Here is a 21,355-nt window from a genome sequence, read left to right on the forward strand (position 1 = left end):
AAACAACAACAACAAAATTTTTCATTTATTGTTGCGTTTTGTTGTATTTTATGGAAGCCTGTTTCTGCCACTCTGTTAAAAAATAAAAAAATTAATCATCTCATTATAATGAGTCACCATCTCATTATTTTGAGTTACTATCTCATTATGATAAGATAGTATCTCATTATAAGGAGACAGTAACTCTAGAGACTCTACCTCATAATTAAATATTATCTCATTATAATGAGATAGTAATTCTAGTAACTCTACCTCATTATAATGAGATATTAACCCATTATAATGAGATAGTAACTCTAGTAACTCTACCTCATTTTAACGAGACAGTAACTCTAGTAACTCTACCTCATTTTAACGAGACAGTAATTAATTATAATGAGATAGTATTCTAGTAACTCTACCTCATTATAAGGAGACAGTAACTCTAGAGACTCTACCTCATAATTAAATATTATCTCATTATAATGAGATAGTAATTCTAGTAACTCTACCTCATTATAATGAGATATTAACTCATTATAATGAGATAGTAACTCTAGTAACTCTACCTCATTTTAACGAGACAGTAACTCTAGTAACTCTACCTCATTTTAACGAGACAGTAATTAATTATAATGAGATAGTATTCTAGTAACTCTACCTCATTATAAGGAGACAGTAACTCTAGAGACTCTACCTCATAATTAAATATTATCTCATTATAATGAGATAGTAATTCTAGTAACTCTACCTCATTATAATGAGATATTAACTCATTATAATGAGATAGTAACTCTAGTAACTCTACCTCATTTTAACGAGACAGTAACTCTAGTAACTCTACCTCATTTTAACGAGACAGTAATTAATTATAATGAGATAGTATTCTAGTAACTCTACCTCATTATAAGGAGACAGTAACTCTAGAGACTCTACCTCATAATTAAATATTATCTCATTATAATGAGATAGTAACTCTAGTAACTCTACCTCATTTTAACGAGACAGTAACTCTAGTAACTCTACCTCATTTTAACGAGACAGTAATTAATTATAATGAGATAGTATTCTAGTAACTCTACCTCATTATAATGAGATAGTAATTCTAATTACTCTACCTCATTATAATGAAATAGTAACTCATTATAATGAGATAGTAATTCTAGTAACTCTACCTCATTATAATGAGATAGTAATTCTAGTAACTCTACCTCATTATAATGAGATAGTAACGCTAGTAACTCTACCTCATTAAAATGGGATACTATCTCATTATGATGAGATAATTATTAAAAATTTTTTTAACAAAGTGGCGGAAACGGGCTTCCATTGTATTTGATTGAATTTGCTCATTTTTTACTCGGTTTAATCCGTGAAATATTTCGACTCTCTCTGCATTATTTATTTATTTATGCCATCAGCTGTCAGCGCTTTATTTTGAAATCCCTAACCAGACGTGGACTACTTGTTGTGAGCTGGTTGGCTTGGTAACGGGGTGGAGGGGGAGGTGCCATGTGACCCGGGAACCAATGAGGGCAAAGACGGCAACAGGTGAGCAGAAGACACACACCTGACCCCCGCTGGTGCAACACAACACCGAGAAAAAGAAGGAGGAAGCGGCTGCGACGCAGAGAGGCTCCTGGGACCTGACATCCTGACAGACGGGCCCGGAACCAGAGAAGCTGGGACCATTTCAACGCTCCGCCCGCTTTGGGTCAAGCAGGACAAAACTGTGCATTATAATCAGCAGCCGGAGCTGTAGGGGTTACTTAATCTGACTGTTTTATTAGACATTAATCCTCTTTCTGCGATAAAAATAGCGACAATGTTTGAGCAAAGCGGCAGCAGCAGCGACTAGTTTCAGCAGCTTCCAGGTTTCAGATCGATAATCTCCAAACTCCTGCAGGTGGAAGCTCCTCTGCAGCACCATGATCAGCTCCGAGGGCCTGCGGCCGGCCACCGGCGGCAGGAAGCCGCTGGGGAAGCTCGCCTCCCGGTTGGAGGAGGTGAAGAACCCGTGGAGGGAGGGCTCCAAGCTGGAGCTCAGCCACAACGAGGCGGCCCGGCTGGCCACGGACGCGCTGCTGGAGCACGGAGAGAAGGAGTACCGGAGAGTCCTGGCCGAGGAGCGGGAGCTCAACTTCCTCTCCCCGCTGGAGATCCGATACATCAGCAAGCATGCGGCCAGCAAGACCCCCGACACCGACAGCTGCACCGACCGGGAAGACGGGGACACGGACGCCGTGTCGGAGCTCACCTCCGGGACTTACTTCCCCATGATGTCCGACTATGAGCCGCCTTTGCTGGAGCTCGGCTGGCCGGAGACCCCGGCCAGGTTCGGTCCCTCAGACACCCAGATCTACTTCCAGAGGGACAAGAGCCAGAACATCAAAGACCTGATCAGATCCAAGATCAATAAGGCTAAAAAGGTAAGAGGGTCCAGACTGGGGGCCACAGAGGAGGTGCTTGACCTCAGGGGCCCTAAACCCAGAACCTGCTTTCAGGTTAAAATCTGGGGTCAGTTCCAAGGTTCCTCTAAAAAAAAACTTTAACAAACATTCAGGAGGATGTCAGATCATTAATCAGTGATTTAATCAGTGGAGGAATTGATGAAGTTTTATTTAGATCTGATAGATTCAACTTCAGGGATGGAGAGATAAAGTTTTTATCAGTCAGTCCTGAACCGGTTCAGTTTATAAAAACTCATCAAAAAGTCCAAAATGTGAAGCTGACCAGAGACATAAATAAAGTCTCTGTGAATCTGATCTAAATGCTTCTAGTGAATCCGGACTGCTTTAGGAACAGGGCCTTTCCTTTTTATTCATTTACAATGCAAATGGGTTCCATATCTGTGAGACTGTTGCACAATCCAAAATGTTCAGTTTGCTCTGCATGATGATCGTCTGTCTGCAGCTGCTGCTCCTCCTAAGAGAAACAGCTCAGAAATACTGATTACAAACTCAGGTTTACTGCTATTTATTACAGCAGCTGCTTTCAGAGACATAAACGATAGCAAAGGTCTGATTAAAGTTTCTCTGTGTTCAGAGAAGTCATCCAGGATAGATATTAATGTTCTGTTCTGGTCCAAACCTCGCCTCAGAACCTCATTAAGCATGGTAAAAGGAACCATCTGCAGTCATACAGGTGTGTTCCCCTTAGTTTCCTCCAGCTGACTGCCTTAATCCTCTAGAGCCAACAGGCCCCGACCCGCCTGTCCTCCACCTGCTGCCATGTTTGTTCTGCTCTTATAGGCCCCGGGCCCCTGGGCAAGGAGGTTGGCCCCTGGCCTGGTGCTTCTCTCAGCAGCTGACCCCTGATCTGATCAGTTTCCTGTTTGACTGAGGGTCCAAACAGACCTGGAGGTTCTGTTGAACAGATTTGGATGTTTTTTTAAACGCATTTCAGTGTTTTAAGCTTGTTGTTTTTAAACTGTTATTATATAATTTAGTTTTTCTTTAATCTAATGATTATTTTGCTAATCATTTAATCTTTTGATTATTTTTTTTGATTTATTGATTAAAAATCAGATGACAAGAAAGTGCTTTGAAAATATTTTACTCAAAAATAGAACCAAATTAATCTAAAACTATGTCACTTTAGGAATCCTGGATAAAACGAAATTTAAATCCAAAGTGTTCTTTACAATTTCGGTCTAATTGCTCCTCTGAGTGCGTTGCTATTTAAGCCAATGGCAGGTTTTATATCTGTATATCACAGTTAATGATTAATCGATTACCAAATTAGTTAATGATTATTTCAGTGATAGATCAACTATTAATATTCCTATAAATTTTTTCAGCATCACGTTGGTCAGTTTAGGTTTTCTTCTTCTTTTTTGGGTTGAAAGTTCCTTTAAGTGTGTTTTTCTCTTCAACCATTTTCATTATTTTGAAAATGTGAAGTTAAAATGATTTGCATGCAGGTTGGAAGTCAGGTTTTGCACCTTTTTTAAACTCATACACTATATTGCCAAAAGTATTTGCTCACCTGCCTTGACTCACATATGAGCTTAAGTGACATCCCGTTCCTAATCCATAGGGTTCAATATGACGTCGGTCCACCCTTTGCAGCTAGAACAGCTTCAACTCTTCTGGGAAGGCTGTCCACAAGGTTTAGGAGTGTGTTTATGGGAATTTTTGACCATTCTTCCAGAAGCGCATTTGTGAGGTCGCACACTGATGTTGGACGAGAAGGCCTGGCTCTCAGTCTCCGCTCTAATTCATCCCAAAGGTGTTCTATCGGGTTGAGGTCAGGACTCTGTGCAGGCCAGTCAAGTTCATCCACACCAGACTCTGTCATCCATGTCTTTATGGACCTTGCTTTGTGCACTGGTGCACAGTCATGTTGGAAGAGGAAGGGGCCAGCTCCAAACTGTTCCCACAAAGTTGGGAGCATGGAATTGTCCAAAATGTCTTGGTATGCTGAAGCATTCAGAGTTCCTTTCACTGGAACTAAGGGGCCAAGCCCAGCTCCTGAAAAACAACCTCACACCATAATCCCCCCTCCACCAAACTTTACACTTGGCACAATGCAGTCAGACAAGTACCGTTCTCCTGGCAACCGCCAAACCCAGACCCGTCCATCAGATTGCCAGATGGAGAAGCGCGATTCGTCACTCCAGAGAACGCGTCTCCACTGCTCTAGAGTCCAGTGGCGGCGTGCTTTACACCACCGCATCCGACGCTTTGCATTGCACTTGGTGATGTATGGCTTGGATGCAGCTGCTCGACCATGGAAACCCATTCCATGAAGCTCTCTGCGCACTGTTCTTGAGCTAATCTGAAGGCCACATGAAGTTTGGAGGTCTGTAGTGATTGACTCTGCAGAAAGTTGGCGACCTCTTCGCACTATGCGCGTCAGCATCCGCTGACCCCGCTCCGTCAGTTTACGTGGCCTACCACTTCGTGGCTGAGTTGCTGTCGTTCCCAAACACTTCCATTTTCTTATAATACAGCTGACAGTTGACTGTGGAATATTTAGGAGCGAGGAAATTTCACGACTGGATTTGTTGCACAGGTGGCATCCTATCACAGTTCCACGCTGGAATTCACTGAGCTCCTGAGAGCGACCCATTCTTTCACAAATGTTTGTAAAAACAGTCTGCATGCCTAGGTGCTTGAATTTATACACCTGTGGCCATGGAAGTGATTGGAACACCTGATTCCAATAATTTGGATGGGTGAGCAAATACTTTTGGCAATATAGTGTAAGTCTCTGAATTGTTCCGAGTGTCTGAATTTCTGTAGCAGCTGGTTCTACTTGTTTAACATGCAGCTTAAAGCCACTCTATGTTGAGTTTTCTGTCATTGGGCCACTGCTGGTGAGTCCATGAAGTTTGCAGATTTTGAGGTGTGTTTTTCTCTGAAATTCGAACTTCCTGATTATCGATTGCACATTGATGCAAAACCCATCCGTGCAACTGTGGACTGATCCCAGAAGAACACAAGTTCTGTTTGCAGACAGTCCAGCACGCGGTGCATGTGAGTCACTTCCTCCTCTTGTGTCTATAAATACAGAAGCTTTATGTGCAGAAATCTGAGGTTTCTTTAAACGTGGGCTGATTGTAACTTGTTTTTTCATCAGATTGAGCCAATAAACGACCTTTGACCTAGTTTGTGATATTGAACTGCAGTGACATCATGGTGGATCTGCTGTTTTACAGTTTGGTTGCAGTAAACATATGAACAAGATGAAAAAAACTTCTATGTTTTTTTAAATGATTGATAAAGGTTTTTAAAAACATCCAGGCTACGATTGGGCCGAAGATATCTGCAAAGCTGCTGTTGACTCGCTGTCTGCGTTAGGAAAGGATTTAATCTCCACTCTGAAGTTTTAACACCACTTTTTATGTTTTATTGAGTAATATATCCAAGTAAAAACATCATGATCCCACACTATTCTGTTATTTTCAGGCTGAAGAATTAAAAGTTACACTGCAGAAATCCCTCCCTGATAAAGCTAAAAGCAAAAAAAAAAACACCCAGTGTTAAAAGTCTTTATCTCCTTTAGCTTTGAAATAATGTTGCATTTGCTGCACTTCAGAGACAAAACAAGGAGTTTTGGACTTTTTGTTCTCTCTTAAACTGCTAATTTTGAATGTCACTGAAATTTGAAAACAAAATAAGTTGATCATTCTTATCCAAGTTATTTATCCAGTATTTTTATGAGTAGAAACACCTTCTGCTCTTTCTTAAACTCAACCATGATGACTAAAAGATGCCATGCACTAGAAAAAGAAACTAAAACATTGGTCAGTTTTTATACAATAAAGCCATAAAAGTAAAATGTTGTTATATTGATGTGGCGAAGTCATAAGAGGATGTTATTTATACAATCAGCTCTGCAGTTAAACAAGCTTGTTTGTACAGCACCTTATACTCACAGCAATTCTACAGTTAAATTAGGTACCAGAGGCTAAGAGATTTGGATAAATGTCCCATAATGCGATGAAAGGTGTTCAGTAATTGTTGGGTCTGACGGGGAAGCTGCAGCATATATTTATGTGATATTTACAGACTGGTTAAAGCAGTTTCTGCATATCTTGTGTTTCAGTTTGATGCAGATGATGTTATGCTTTATATACTATGAACTGAGCCGAGGGAGCCGATCAGTATGAAATGAAAGAGGTGCGAGAACGGAGCCTTGATGAACCTCAAATCGGATAATAGTTTATTATGATTACAAGTTGTTAAAATACACCAGGACAATATGACCAAAACGTTTATCAGGATCTATGTCCTACTTTTGGTTAATATGGTTTCAATGTTGATTTAAAACAACAACAAAAAACAAACAGAAACACTTACAATAATGATTTGATTATCCTGTACAACTTAATGACAATTATTTTGCCATTTTATTAAAATCTTCCAATATAATATTTTACAAATACTGGCTTTAAAAAACAAAACACATAAAACCTGAAACATCAAATGCTTTATCGATAAATGTAATGTATATTAAATATCTGAAATCTGTTAAAAGTCATACCAACGTTGTTGAACTAATATTTATATTATTTATATATTTAAATTGATTTATTGTCCACCCCTACTAACATAAGGTTTTCCCCCTCTGTCTGCCAGGAAGGAGCTGGAAGGTTGGAGAGAAACCTGGTTTAAACTGTTGCAACGTATTTATTATAGAGTAATAACCAGTTAAAGTGAACAGATGGTGCATTTCATAAACATCTGCATTCATAATTATTCAAAAATAAATGGATGACTGGTTAGTTGCATGGGTAAAAGAAGAGACAATAGACTGTTTGGTTGCATCTTAGTTTTCTTGGTAGCTCTGCTATGCAGCTACTTGCTGCTTTTCTTCTCTGTTTTTCTTCTGGATCTTAAGCATTCAGTCTAATTTATGCCCTCTAGCTCTAACGTATTTTCTCTTTTCATTACATGCAAGAAGTCAAAGTTTTTCTTCGTCCAAATTAATTAATCAGAAATTATCTTTAGTCTCTCGCTGAGGCCGTTTTACAGACAAAGCTGTAGAGCAGGCGTAACCAATTAAAAAACATTGAGGTCCGAACAAAAACATCAAAAACCAGTAAAGATCCGGAGACATTTTTTATTATAATCCGTTACTTTAAACAGAATTTAACACTGAAATAAAATGAGGTGTTTGTGCATCCATGTTATACATGGATATAAATATAAACATAAAAAAATACAATGTTGTTGTATATTAAAATCTAGATTGTTTTTGAAGCAGAGAACAACAATCTTTCAATTTGGTATATAGACAATTTCCTGATTTATTTTTTTTATAAAACACCTGAACTGACCTTTTCTTTTTTTTTCTTGATTTTTCTATGGCTTAATGTTGGCAGTGGGCTTTATGAATGGAGACTAAGCCATTCTAAAGCACATACCAAGGAGCTCATTTTGAGCCTGGATCCAGATTTATTGTTGATTCTGTTCATGGTGGAGAATCCTGCTTCACAGCAGCAGGTTGAGCCAAACATCCTCCAAATGTTCAGGGTCATCTTTGAGCACCATTTCCCTTTTCTTTCACCAGTTCACCATAGTTCTTCCACCAGTCCACACTTTCTCTGCTCTCTTTTTCTCATCATCTTCTCCTTCTTTCCCATCGCCCGGCTTGACACAGGTTTGTCTGCTGTGTCTAAAAGTAGCAGCAGCAGCAACCCAGACTGACAGCAGCTCATTGGATCATTTGGATCACATGCAGCGTGGAGCTGGACATGTCTTTACTGTATTAACAGGAGAAGCAGTGCATGTGAAGTTAGACTCTGTCGTCGGACAACATGCAGTAATTTATAGATGTTTTAAATCAGGTTGGGTCAGGATTAGCCAGCAGGTGGGTCCGGATCCGGACAGCGGTCCGCTAATCCGTGACCTCTGCTGTAGCGGGTTGGCTGGTTGTCGACTGGGTTTTGTTAGACTCTGATTTGAGCTGTGGATTCTGTGAACTCTGAGGCATCTGTGGCCCCACAGCAGAATGGATTAACCCCCTAAGGCTCCAAGACTGGTTTATCAGGTTAAAGCAACATGGTCCTCCAAAAATATTGAGCTTTATTTAGTTTTTTGCTATTTAGGCTCATAAATGATAAATATGTCAATGCAGTAAATAAACCTCCAACATGAAACTTTAGCACAAATGGCAGCTGATTCGGTTTTGTCCTGAATTTGAAGCGTTGATTTGAAACGATAGACCTGATCATAGACCTACGTACCAGCCTTCAGATGTTTTATTATAAATTAAACAAATAAACTCTTGATTCCTCCATCTGAGTAAAGATGTGCTTCGTGCTTTAATAGCTGAGTTGACAGCGCCTCAATATTAGGTCAGTTTGGACCAAACTGACTGACAGATGGCCTCAGATTAGGAGTTCTTGGTCCAAATCACCATCCCTCCATCACCGTGCCTCTGCAGTACAGATGATGAATTATGTCTGTTTTTTCCAAAACATGTTTTATGTAAAGATCAGTCCAAATTCCAGTGTTCTTGATTTGAAGATGGCCTGTTTACCCTCCATGTATAAAGTGTAGATGGATGCATTGGCCAGCTCATCATTTTAGCCGATATTTGCTTTTTTATTTATCGTATCTGTCGATACCCTCTCTTTCGGCGAATTATCAGTACTTTCAGCATCAATGCCTTCTGATCACATGAAGTGCATGAATTGCTGCTCCCTCCATTGGCTTTTCATTATTAATGTTTGGTTTGTTGTTGTTTTCCATCGTTTAAATTGGGACTATTGCAACATTTATTAGTGTGAAGTAATTTTATCCTGTAAAGGGAGGAAAAGAAAGACATACTGGTCTAAAAAATCAAGCAACAAAAATTAGCAGCGCTTATCGGAGATCAGCTAGACTGATGTCATAATAATCGATATCGGCGTTGATCTCTAATAAACAGGAGAAGCTGCTTCTCTGAGGTCATTGTTGATGTTTTTCTACCTTGTTGTTGTGAAAACACACACCTGTAAACAGAGCAACGCAAAGAAAAACCCAAAATAAAACAGCATAGAAGAAAGGAAAACTACTCAAACGTATAGAAATGGTTTAAAGATAAAACCTGGAACAAACCTGAATAACACTGACAAATAAGGAGATAATCTGGATTAAATGATCACAGCTGTAGATGAACCGGTTTAGAAAGGAGCATTGTGATTGAGTTATGTTGTATGCTTCATCTTAGTCTGAAATTACCTGAAAGTTTATGACCAGTTTGAGCAGCAGATGGTGACCGAAGGTCCTTAGAGTTAAAAAAAATGAAACAAATAGATGCTAACCTGTCTGTTTATAAGTTATATATGTGTCTGTTTCCATGGGGTGTAAATCAATATGTTGGTTCTTACTGTGAGGTTCTGGACATTCAGCTCCAAACGGGTCCAGATGGGTCTGAGTGCTGAAGCTTTTACTGTAACATAGTAGATTAAATCAGGTTGTATTAAAATTCTTCCTCCGCCTCCCACGCATGCTTCTTCCTGGTTTATTTATGAAAAGTAAATGTTCTTCCTCCTGAGCCGATTTGTTTTGCTTCAGATCTCACTTCTAACCCGGCTCTGTAAAATTCCACCCGGAAAATAACACAGAGGCGTCAGTAAGAGATGAGTTTCCAGCTGGGAAGAGACAGGAGGCGAGGAGATAAATAGAGAAGGTCAGGAGGTCAGAATCAGAGCTGGAGTTCCTGTTATCAATTCAAGAAACAGAACATGGAGCTGATTTACAGCCTGATTAAGAAAATAAAAAAAATAACGCTAACTTAACAGAGAAACATTCCTCCTTCTAACATCAGCTAAAGCTCACAGAAAACAAAAATCTTTAGAAAGCCTAAAAAACCTTTGACGTTTAGCACTTTTGAAGGTGAGGAGAACCTATGGACCCCAGAAGGGAACATCCAACATGTTTCAGCACAAAGCTTCTGAGGCAGATCGACTGACTGCTGCTGTCTCTATAGGTCATCGCCGTGGTGATGGACATCTTCACAGACGTGGACCTGATGTGCGACCTGATGGAGGCGTCCAACAAGCGGCGAGTCCCTGTCTACATCCTGCTGGACGAGAAGAATCTGAGCTACTTCACAGACATGTGTGCGGCGCTGGACATCCAGAACTCGCACCTGATGGTAAGTTTGGAACCACAGGGCTGTAACTGAACCACAAGTTCAGTTATAAGATTCATATTCTATGTTTTAGTCCAAATGACCAATGATAATGCCTCTTATTGTCGGTTTTTGTGGAATATTAGGAGTTGTTTGTTGAAGCAGCACTTCTGCATTGATTTTTGGTCAACTGCTCTTCTACTTGAGCTCAGAGGTCAAAGGTCATTTTGCATTCAGCCCATGCGGTCATGGCGGTCATGTTGTCTCATATAAATTCTCCAAACAGCGGCGTTATGTGTGATTTAGGCGAGGCTGAAGAGCTGCAGCGCTTAGGTAAAACAGTGGATGGCGCTGCAGAGAAAACCAGCCTGGATTTTGCCACCAGAAGAAGAGACGAAACAGGAAGTGCATTACTGAGACTTTGCCAACCCCTAAGTTTGGCCTCATAAATACAAATGCCTTCAGCTATAATGATCCCCTCTGTGGTTTCATTCTGGTAAAAACAGGCGTCCTTCGGGTTGAACTGGTCAACTTTTGATGAAACGAAAAAAATGGTGACTATCAATCCTTTCCCAGTCAGTGGCCACTCCCTCTCCCTACCCAATACTCATTCTGGTAGCGCATGCCTGTGGTGGGTCGGCCATATTGAGTCCCATCTGAAACTATTCATGTACAACTGCGAGTGGCTGATAAGGCCTTCCATAGAGCGAGGATCTGTTTCCCAGTCCACCAGCACCAAATTATGGTGGACGGGACGTATAAAAGAACGTTCTGCAAATGCATTACACAGATACTCTGAATATAGAAACACCTCACCAACAAATATCCTTTCACAAAGCTATATAAATCCTTTAGTCAAAGCTGCAATTGTTTTGACAAATTATTGCACTGTTTGCACTTAGAAAACTTTGAACCAATCTGTATGTATGATCTGGTTGAATTGTTTCTGTGACGTGCCCTAAGATGACATCAACTGAATTGAATTGCAAATAAAGTCAGAACTGAACATAATTAAATATTTTATAAAAAAAAAAAAATTGATGAAGCTGCGAGTGGAGCATGTCCATCAGGATGAATCTCCAGCCGCCGGCGTATCATGGCAACAGTCGCTGTCCGATTTCAGACTGCTACCATGGTGACGACAGCTTCCTGTTCCGGCAGCGGGAGGAAAGGCCATAGTGTGTAGTGAGTAGGGGGAGGGAGCAGCCACTGATTGGGAAAGGCCCGTAGTTTCCAGATGTGGCCAGTGTTACCACGGTTACCCCTTTAGCTCCGCCCTTGTCAGTACATGTAGTTTAATAGCCTTCATGTAGGTCTGCCAGGAATCCGACTTAAATAAAAGTTGTGGTTGTAAAGTTTGAGAGCTGTGAATCTTTGAAGATGCCGTCATGATGATCTGATAACTGGAAGCTGAACCCGATGCTCTGGTGGGTTGATCTGTAAACTAGGGCTGCAGAGTTTTGATGATGTACTAAGTAACATTTAGCCTTTTTTCTCATTCTAATTGGTCTTTATTTAAAATCTGAATGCATGACATTTGACTCCAAGCAGTCAAAGCAAGTCTGGTTTTCTAGATTATTTACCTTTTCATGAAAATCTTTTAATTATTCTGGTCAAGTGTATTTTTAAAGAATATAAAGCTAATGCAATGATGCGCATAATGCTGCACATATGCAGTGATTCTTGGTTCTGTCCAGAACTTAGCTCCACTCCTCAGGCCTTCATGTTTTCTTCCAAACAGTCAAATATTCCTTAAGTTTTTAAAATAAGTTTATATCTGTAGCTTTCTAAAGTTTTTATTTTATATAATAGGGGAAACTTTTTTTAATAATTGTTGTGTATAAAACTAACAGCGCTTGCAATTGTCTTGCAGATTTCTGTTTGCTTCCTTCTATCCAAACCCATAAATGCTGCATTAGATGCTTTATTTCAAACTCTTAGAATGATCAAATATTTTACCTGTATGTTGCTGAGCTGTTTTCTTTGTTTGCGTCCATCTGTTGTTTTGCAGAATATGAGAATCCGCAGCGTTTGCGGCGACACGTACTGCACCAGAGGTGGGAAGAAGTTCACCGGTCAGGTCCTGGAGAAGTTCATGATCATCGACTGTGAGGAGGTCATTGCTGGCTCATACAGGTGAGAGGACAGCATCTCAAACCCTGACCTGAAAGCTGCTGAGGCAGAGAGAGACGGCCCTGAACTTTGTTTTTAGTTATTTATTTAAAAAAGACTATTTAAGAAGAGGGGATATAAATTAAAGGGTATACAGATAAAAACACATTCAATAAGGTATTTAAGAGCAATCAAAAGATTCATCAGCATTTATTCGTATTTCAGGGGAGAACAGGACAGTTTGCCTTTAAACTGCTCGCCTTCTGCAGCCTGACGTTAACTTTGCATCCATGCTGATAAGCAGGACTGACAGAGGAAGCCTCACATGAGTTTGCAAATCTTTGTGGAGAAGCTGATGAAGCCGACGTGCAGCACGGCTGTCAGCCAGACGCTGCTGGTGGTTAAAACAGTTTGTGAAATACCAGAGCGTCACCTGTTCTCACAGCTGCACGCCCAGCGAGCAGATAAGAGACACGGAGGGCAGAGTTCAACCAACTCATGGTTTTCCTTTTATTCTCCTCGGAATAAAACTAAACTAAATATAAAAACATTAAATCAGCACCTGGCAGAAAACTGGTTTATAACATGGTTTGTAGGTTACACAAACATAATGAATTACAGAAGTTACGCTGGCCTGGAATGATCAACACTGAAGCCATGTCTGCCTGGGGATATGGGACCATGAGGATTAGCGTACTGCTTTATTTTAATTGTCGCTTCTTCGACAATTACCGTTTATTTTTCTATTATGATCCATAATTATTAAATGAAAGCGATCCGGCGAATTGTTGAACTATGGAGTAGGAGCCCTGCAGATATTGCTCTCTGAATTTAATCAAAACCTGATGCTGACCTTCAACATTAGCCTTCCAATATCTATATTTTTATGGTTTATATTTATCTGACCTGCTATATATGTTTCAACTAAACAGTTTTTTCTGGCCAACACTTTCATTTTAGAGAGATAGAGCAACACTTCCAGATAACATAAGACTGATTCCAGTCAATGGAAAAGATTAGATAATGAAGAGCTTTAATTTTGTGATTGAACATCAAATAATAATAAATTGCAATTAGCAACGTCTGCTTTCTACAGTCCACAAAAAATCTGAGAGATCGGTGGAAACAGATGGTTTTATATAAATGGTAAGGAAAACAAAAGATGTCATAAAATAAATTAAATTATTGTGTTTGACCCACAGAATCTCATGAGGCCGACATCACAGCCAGTTTTAATGCTGGATTTACCTCGGTAATAAAAAACCTGCATCTTCTGCTGTTTATTATTAAGTCTAGGCTGAAAACAAACAAGTCCATACATTTCCCAGATGGGTGCTGCTTCGGCTGTTTAGTGCGTCTCAAAGTTGATCCATTTGAACCTTACATCTCGCAAAAGTTTCATATATTTTACTTTATCATATTACTTTATCATATTTTTTTCATCATAAAGGTCTCTGCTTTATATTTTATTCATATTTATTCATATTCATATCAAATTTATTTTTTCAAATCATCATATTTTAATTAATGTGTTTTTCATGACCGTCTTTATACACTGGTAAACTCAGGCTTTTAGGAAATTGGCAGCTTATCAATTAATTGTTAGATGATTGATTAAATTTAACCCTGTAATGCCAAATGTATCATATTTGATACATACTGTTTCTTAAATGTTTTGCGTCTGACACCTTTTGCATAATTTAATGGTAAAAACTTTGCTCAAAATCCTATTGTACACAATCAGATATACCTGATAACAGAGGGCAGAAGACTACACAAAAATAATCTTGACTTATCGCATAGTAATAAATTATTAATATCAAAAATGTATTTCTGTTTTTTCTTTTTACATATTTTGTTAAAAGGCCAAATAAGGACTTCAAACCAAAAAAAATATATAATTTTCTGTTTTGTTTTATTCTTGGATCGGGCTTTAAAGGGTTAACTTATTTTTGAATAACTTGCGTCCCTAGTTTATGGCTCTACTGTTGATTGTCATGAATCTTGGATCCTGCTGTACTTTCATCACAGAAATAATTCCGACTGAGTAAAGAAACTTGTTCTAAAAGCAGCCATTGTGTGATCTGAATGTTCTCGAGGAAAAAAAACCTGGTGTCGCTTCAGTTACTCATCCTCAGCTCAGACTGAGCTCCACTTTCTGCAGCTTTCACTCCAAAGTGTTTATTTGTCTCTTTTTGTAAAGCTTTCCTACTCGCATCATGAGGACTTGACTTCCTTTAATGGACAAATCGCCCAATGTGACGAGTAAATGGGTCCAGCTTTAGAGTGGAGACTCAGCTCAATGCTTTAGCGATGTCCTCTGAAGTGATGCTGAGGGTGTCTGAGTGTCAAACTGCTGCGAAGCTGCTGGGCTAACTGAGACTTCGTTTTTACCAAGCTGTTGTCACAGATCAGTTCAGAGAAGTGTTGATAATTACTGCGTGTACTTGATGGTGTAATTATAACTCCTGCTACAGCTTGTAAAACCCCAGGCTGTCACTATCAGGGAGCAGAAAGTTTCTTGGAGTTTTTCTGTTCAATCCGTCTTCAGTCTGATCCGTTGGAGGCTGAGGCGGGTTGGGGTTTGGCTTCCGCTGTGCTGCAGGTATGAGGGTTGGGTCGGCACAGGCTGGCACATTTTATGTTGCTCTGGAATGAAGCACTTAAGTCAGGTTTTATCACGTCGCCACACCTTCATGCATCAAAAATTTGATGCAACGCTCTCAATCGAATCTGCAGCTTTTAAAATTAATTTTAAAATTGGTCCTTGCAGCGGTAAACTTGACTCAGCATGCATAGCTGCACATAGTCTGTGAGCTACAGTAGCCAACAGCACGGTTCAGCTTCTTCTCTCAAGTTGCATTAATTTATGTTTCACTTCTGATCCCATGTTGGATCATTTGGATGCATCAGCTGCAGCTTTGCAGATTTTCTCACCCAAATTTTCTATCAACTTTAAGGACGTACTGTTCAAAGACTGCCTAATATATCCCAGCCTGTGGCCAAGAAGAAGAGACAATCTTTATCTGTTCACGATGATGGTAATTTTTTTCTTTTTTAAGACGTTCCAGTGAAAACTGTAAAACAATAGAGAATGAAAGGACAGACTGGAGGAGCTTCATTAATAATTCATCAAACTGGTTTATTAGCTCAGTTCCTGACTGGAAATTTTAATGTAAAAAAAATTTAATATTCCAGGAAGCAGATAAAAAGATGCTGCTTTATCTTAACTTGGCTGAACATATTATGAGTTTATAACTCTGTGAAGTAAAAGTTTGATGAAGCGGAGCAGTAAAGGGTGCAGGGGAGGCTCATGGCTGATCTGAGCGTTTCCTTCAGGGAAACATCGGCGGCTTCACCGATTGGCTGCAGCTGACTCAAAGCTGGTTAAACTGGTTTCACAGACACTTCCATTCATGTTGCTGTTTGCTGGAAAAATGCTGCAGAGCCATCTGACCCAACAGGTTTAACAACTTTCACATCGATATCCTACAGAAATGATGTCTTCCTACAGAAATGGTTCTTCTCATGACAATAAGATTAAAGTGAGCTCCTCGGCCGGTCAGGGCTGCGAGGGAGGTGTGATGCTGAGGGGAGGTTAGGTCTAGAAACGCCTCTACAAACCTGGTGCAAGGAGAAAAACGACAGAAAACGTCTGCATTGAACTTTTTATCTTTAATCTGTAGTTCCTGTAGTTATTATTACAGACTGTCAAACTCGCCTGCATCTGATAAAAGGCATTACATAAACATTTAGTGTTAAAACATTCCTTTGGCTGATAGAAAAACCTACTTGGAGCAGTAATTATATCAAAAATTCACTGCTAAAGATAACTTCAATTTATTTCCACTTTTATTAAAGAGCTTTAAATAAGTAAGCTGGATATTTTTAGTCAAAGTAAATGCTTTTGTATTAATTTAAGAAAGATTTAGAAATGAACTTCTTAATGAAATTTCTATCTTCTTTTTAATGCATTTCTTTTTAATGAATATAAATAAACTATAACTACTAATAATAGTTATTAATATTATTGTAGTAAATAGGTTGGCTTACAGAAAACCAAGTTTTCTCTTCAATTAAAATCACTAAAAGGTTGAAACAAAACTCAAAAGATACGATTATTTAGTAATATTAAATATATGGAAATAATTTACAGTTTTTCTATTGTTTGAATAAATTCATAACCATTATTCCTTTTAATTTCATTTATTTCTTCAGGCTGATATTAATATTAATATTCAATACAGCACGATGACCAATTCTTGTTTAAAAGAATCAGATTTCCTGTTAAGGTTTGGATTCTTTCTCTCAGTAATGAATACATGTTTTAAATGCAAACATGCATTTTCTCTAGAGAGATGTCGACGCTCAAGCTGTTATTTGTCCATTATTGCAGCCAAATAAACCCAATAAATGTCCTGATTGATGGAATGAGTCACGGCGGTGACTCATCAGCAGGCAGGAAACGGTTAACGCTGCTTTATCATCTGGAGGTGGAGGGAGGGAGATCATTTACACAATAATTGCTGATAGATGCTCAGAGCAGCATTTATTTGCTGTTTTATAATTCCTGTACATCAGATTTTATTGACCAGATGCTGATAACCGGTTAACAGGCCTCCCACCAACGAACAAAGTCCATTCTTAACCCTGATTTGTCACTCAATTTATAGTTTATATCAGAAGCCTTTACATGTAGTAACTTGTTTTATTCTTAGATTGACATGTGTCAAGTTCCTCGGATGGTCAGATCTGTGATGATTGTTTAATTTGTGTATAAAACTACTTTGTTTTCTCTGCTGATCTTTAAGTTCCTGATAATAAAAAGTAAAATCTGGGTTTTTATTCTGGGCCTCCTCTCTGCAGTTTCACCTGGCTGTCGGCTCAGGTGCACAGCAACATGGTGATGCACTTCTCCGGCGTCATCACCGACAGCTTCGACAAGGAGTTCCGCTGTCTGTACGCCGACTCGCAGATCATCGACAGATTCAACCCGGAAGAAGACGACATGCCTTATTTTCCACCATATCAGTCCTTTTTGCCCCATGGGATAACCATGGGGATCGGCGGGCCAATGGGGCTGGATCTACACTCTGACAGGTAGGCGTTCAGCCTGGTAGATGTTTAGCATGAAGATTAATTTTAACCAGAAAGCGGTTCAGTAAGTTTCCAGTCTGTTCCCAAAGCTCCCAGCAGCATGTGAGATGCTCCTAATAAATTATACATCTTTCCTCTCTATTTGCTCATTTCTTCTCAGAAACCTCTGGTTTGAATTTAAGTTTGTGTTGCTGTTAAATTTCATCTATAGATAGAAACTAGATTTTTAGGAGTACGTCAGATTATTCAGGAAAATATGGTTGTATTGGGTAGCTTTGTGTGTTTTTTAGGGCTGAAACAATTAATCGGATTCATTGTGATTGATTATTGAAATAATCGTCCATGTAGTAATTGATTAATTTATTAATTGTTAATTGGAGTATAGAGACTTTAAAACATGCCTTTAGCTGATAGAGCGACCAACTTGGAGCAGTAATTGTGTCAAAAAAAAAAAAAAAAAAAATATATATATATATATATATATATATATATATATATATATATATATATATATATATATTTTGAATTTAAGCTAAAAAATAAAAGTTTATCTGTCAGTATGCTCTATCCAGAACTCCTCAAGTGGAAAACTTTCTTTTCACCTGGTTTAATTTCGTAAAAAATATTCTTCCTTTTACTATCCCGGTTATTAATAGATTAATCTAAAAAATAAGCAACAGATTAATCATTTTGCTAAATAATCATTAGTTGCAGCCCTAGTGTTTCTTTCATTTCTCTCAGATTGATTAAAGACTATATTTTGTCTCGGCTCCTTTTCCTCCTTTTGTTTAACGAATTAGAGGAAAATCCATAACAAATCTGTAGAAATACTCCAATTACTTCAGTTTAAAATGTTAATCTAAATCATGCTTTTATTTTTTATTCTATAAAACAACTCCCCACAGCTGCTTTGTTTGGCTTTTTAGTTCATTTCCCTTTAAAAAAAAGAAAGAATCCAGGTTCTGGCCCCAGTTACTTGGTCTTGGTTTTGTTAACCTGGTAATTAGATCAGAACCTGTAACTGCTTCTGTTGGTGAAATTGTTGGCAATCTGATCCAAACTGTTCTCATTCATCCAGACTCATGTTAGATCCCAGATTGAACCAATTGTTTGGGTCTGGAGTCTCAGGCAAACCTAAGAAGTTTCCTGATGAAGTGGATTATTTTTTCAGTGAGTTGATCTTGCCTGTCTCTCCTCCTGTAGGCAACGGGACCGGAGCTGTTCTGATCACTCCAGCAGCCAGTCCAGCAACAGTGTGTCCAGTATTAAGGTTGCTCCTGGAATGACCTCCAACAACGTCTACAAGGTCTCTCCGGGTCATGAGAAGAAGGATTCAGCCCTCCAAAGCCCCGAGAGAAGAGTTGGAGGTCCGCTGAGAGTAGGAGGACCAACCTCTGCAGTGCGAGGTTCTCCTAATGGAGGAACCAGTCACAACCTGATTACTGACCGCCAGATACCAAGCTATGGTCAATCGGCGGGCATCGAGTGGAACAAACCCGGATCTGGGGAACCCTTGCGAGGAAATATTGGAGGAACAACCTCTAAGTTTCAGGGACTGGGTTTGTATGAAAAATCCTCCATGTTTCATAGCACCCCGAAGCACCAGCCCCCCTCCCAGGTCAGCGACGCCAAACTCCCCCAGATGCAGAGGTCGCCTCAAGGCCAGTTCCTTAACAAATTATCCGACAAAATCATGCCGTACTCCAAAGACACCTACAACTTCCGCAGGCCTCCATCCCCTCTGAACACTCCACCCTGGGGAGTACCAGAACTCTCTCAGCCGGAACCGGAAAGCCAGCAGGGCCCGCCGCCGCCAACGTCTCCACCGGGCTTCATGAGTCGCCAGGACCAGAAGCGGATGACGTTAGGCCACAGCAAGCTGGACCTGGTGAATCACTACAACAAGATGAAAGTAAAGCAGGTTTACAGCCGCTTTGAGCTCAAGAGCAAAAACTGAAGCTTCCCTACGGAGCGTCTCTTTGTGTCCTCGTTCACAACCCAGAGAACGGACTGCTCGGACTTAGAGCTGTTGCTTCCTTATCAGTTACCATTTGAATTCTTCACAAGCTCTTTGTTATCTTCCACAGGACGCGTGGAAATAAAGCGTAGGCAGCCATTTTTGGCTCCGAGCTCCTGTTTAGTTTCACTCCTGAAACTGTTAAGCCTCTTAAATAGAATAAGGAACAACTGTTTAAAAGGATTATTCTGTTTTTAGGATGATCCTGATATGAAAAATGTATTCTTTATAAGTCGTCTACTGCTGTTAACTCCTCATGTTCTGTAAACTTATAGAGTGGAGCAAGAGCTACCAGATAAAACCTTCTCGACACTCCAGGAACATTTTCTCTAAATGTAAATAAATGTAATCTTAAAATGGTTTAGTGTACAAAGAAATTGGATTTAAAGCATTTTCTTCAACACATCCCTGACATCTCCAATTAACAGCAATTAGATTAAGATTAAAGTCTTAAAATCACTAAAATGTCAGGTTAATTAAGTTGATATTGTTGAATTTATAACCAAACTAATTAATCTTCTTGAAATTGAATGTAATATTATTAATGTTTTATGAATGCACTGTATATCATTCCCTAGAGGAGGTGGTTTAATGGGTGCTGTTGGCTTCAGGTAGAGGCTGCAGCTCAAACTGAGCCTTTATTCCCCTTTAGTTATAAACATATAAATGATCCAGCAGAGATAATGAGTTTAACAGGAAGCAAATTTAAGTTCTTATGAAAGTCTGGGAGACTAAACGGACCAATAATGAAGGAGCAACATTTTTCTCAGGATTAGCGATAAACATTAAAGCGTCATCAGTATATAGTGAAACTTTCTGTTCTACCTCTCCTAACAAAAAAGAAACTTTCTGGTTCGAAAAAAGCCTTTGTAAGGAACCAAACAAGCACATTTGGTGTTAAGATTCCAGTTACCATAAAAAGAAGAGAAATCAGGTTTAATTTGCTGCACAATCCACTGAAAACAAAGACCCTAAAACTGATTCATTTTGTTAAAACTGTTAAATAATAATTGACTGTTTTATTCTCGTTGTGTGCAGCTTTTAATGCCTGATTGTCGGTAAAGAATCCCACATCATACTTGTTACATGGTCACACGTGCCTTGATCCTCTGATCGTCCTGCCTTAAGGTTTACAGCCACATTCTGACCCAATTCTGTCCGAGGTACAAACTTTAGACGCTCTGATCAGCAGTAAAACATCAACAGTAATAGATGTAAATTTTCCGGGATTTTTTTTCCCTCACAGCAGATCAGATGATGATGTAACTCTGATTTCACTTGGATGGGTCTGAAGTCTTTATATCCAGATTTGTATATAGTTTAACCAAAACAAAGGCAGTTAATGCTTTGACGTTAAACACTTGTGATGATCATCAGCCAGCACATCAGGGCGATAAGCAATAAGGAATGATGTTGATCATGTTTGGTTTGTTTACGGCTTTTTTTCTGTGAGATTTTTTTTTTTTTTTTTACGCTTTTTATTCTAAGTTCAGCAAAATGTCATTTTGAAAAAAAAAATCCTGATTGTTTTAATGTTTTTCTTTTATTATTCATGGAACATGTGAACTTTTAACTTTTGTT

The 21,355-nt window shown here is 39.2% G+C and overlaps 1 protein-coding gene across 1 annotated transcript; it reads left to right on the forward strand.

Annotated features, from left to right (window-relative positions):
- The first annotated feature begins 1,907 nt into the window (after nucleotides 1–1,907).
- Nucleotides 1,908–21,145, forward strand: fam83c (family with sequence similarity 83 member C). The gene is made up of 5 exons (XM_038306066.1): nucleotides 1,908–2,408; nucleotides 10,405–10,572; nucleotides 12,560–12,684; nucleotides 17,527–17,760; nucleotides 18,961–21,145. Exons 1-5 carry the CDS (start codon nucleotides 1,908–1,910, stop codon nucleotides 19,712–19,714), a joined length of 1,782 nt encoding a protein of 593 aa, XP_038161994.1. The 3' UTR covers nucleotides 19,715–21,145.
- The last annotated feature ends 210 nt before the right edge of the window (nucleotides 21,146–21,355 follow it).

Source organism: Cyprinodon tularosa, unplaced genomic scaffold (genome assembly GCF_016077235.1).
Source record: "Cyprinodon tularosa strain WSP-4 unplaced genomic scaffold, ASM1607723v1 ctg570, whole genome shotgun sequence".
Lineage (NCBI taxonomy): Eukaryota > Metazoa > Chordata > Actinopteri > Cyprinodontiformes > Cyprinodontidae > Cyprinodon > Cyprinodon tularosa.

Bases quoted from the DNA above. Each gene is read 5' to 3' on its own strand.
- fam83c (XM_038306066.1), top strand. From the start codon at position 1,908: ATGATCAGCTCCGAGGGCCTGCGGCCGGCCACCGGCGGCAGGAAGCCG. The intron at 10,573-12,559 runs GTAAGTTTGGAA...GTTGTTTTGCAG, and splicing joins TCCAGAACTCGCACCTGATG to AATATGAGAATCCGCAGCGT. The intron at 17,761-18,960 runs GTAGGCGTTCAG...CTCCTCCTGTAG, and splicing joins CTGGATCTACACTCTGACAG to GCAACGGGACCGGAGCTGTT.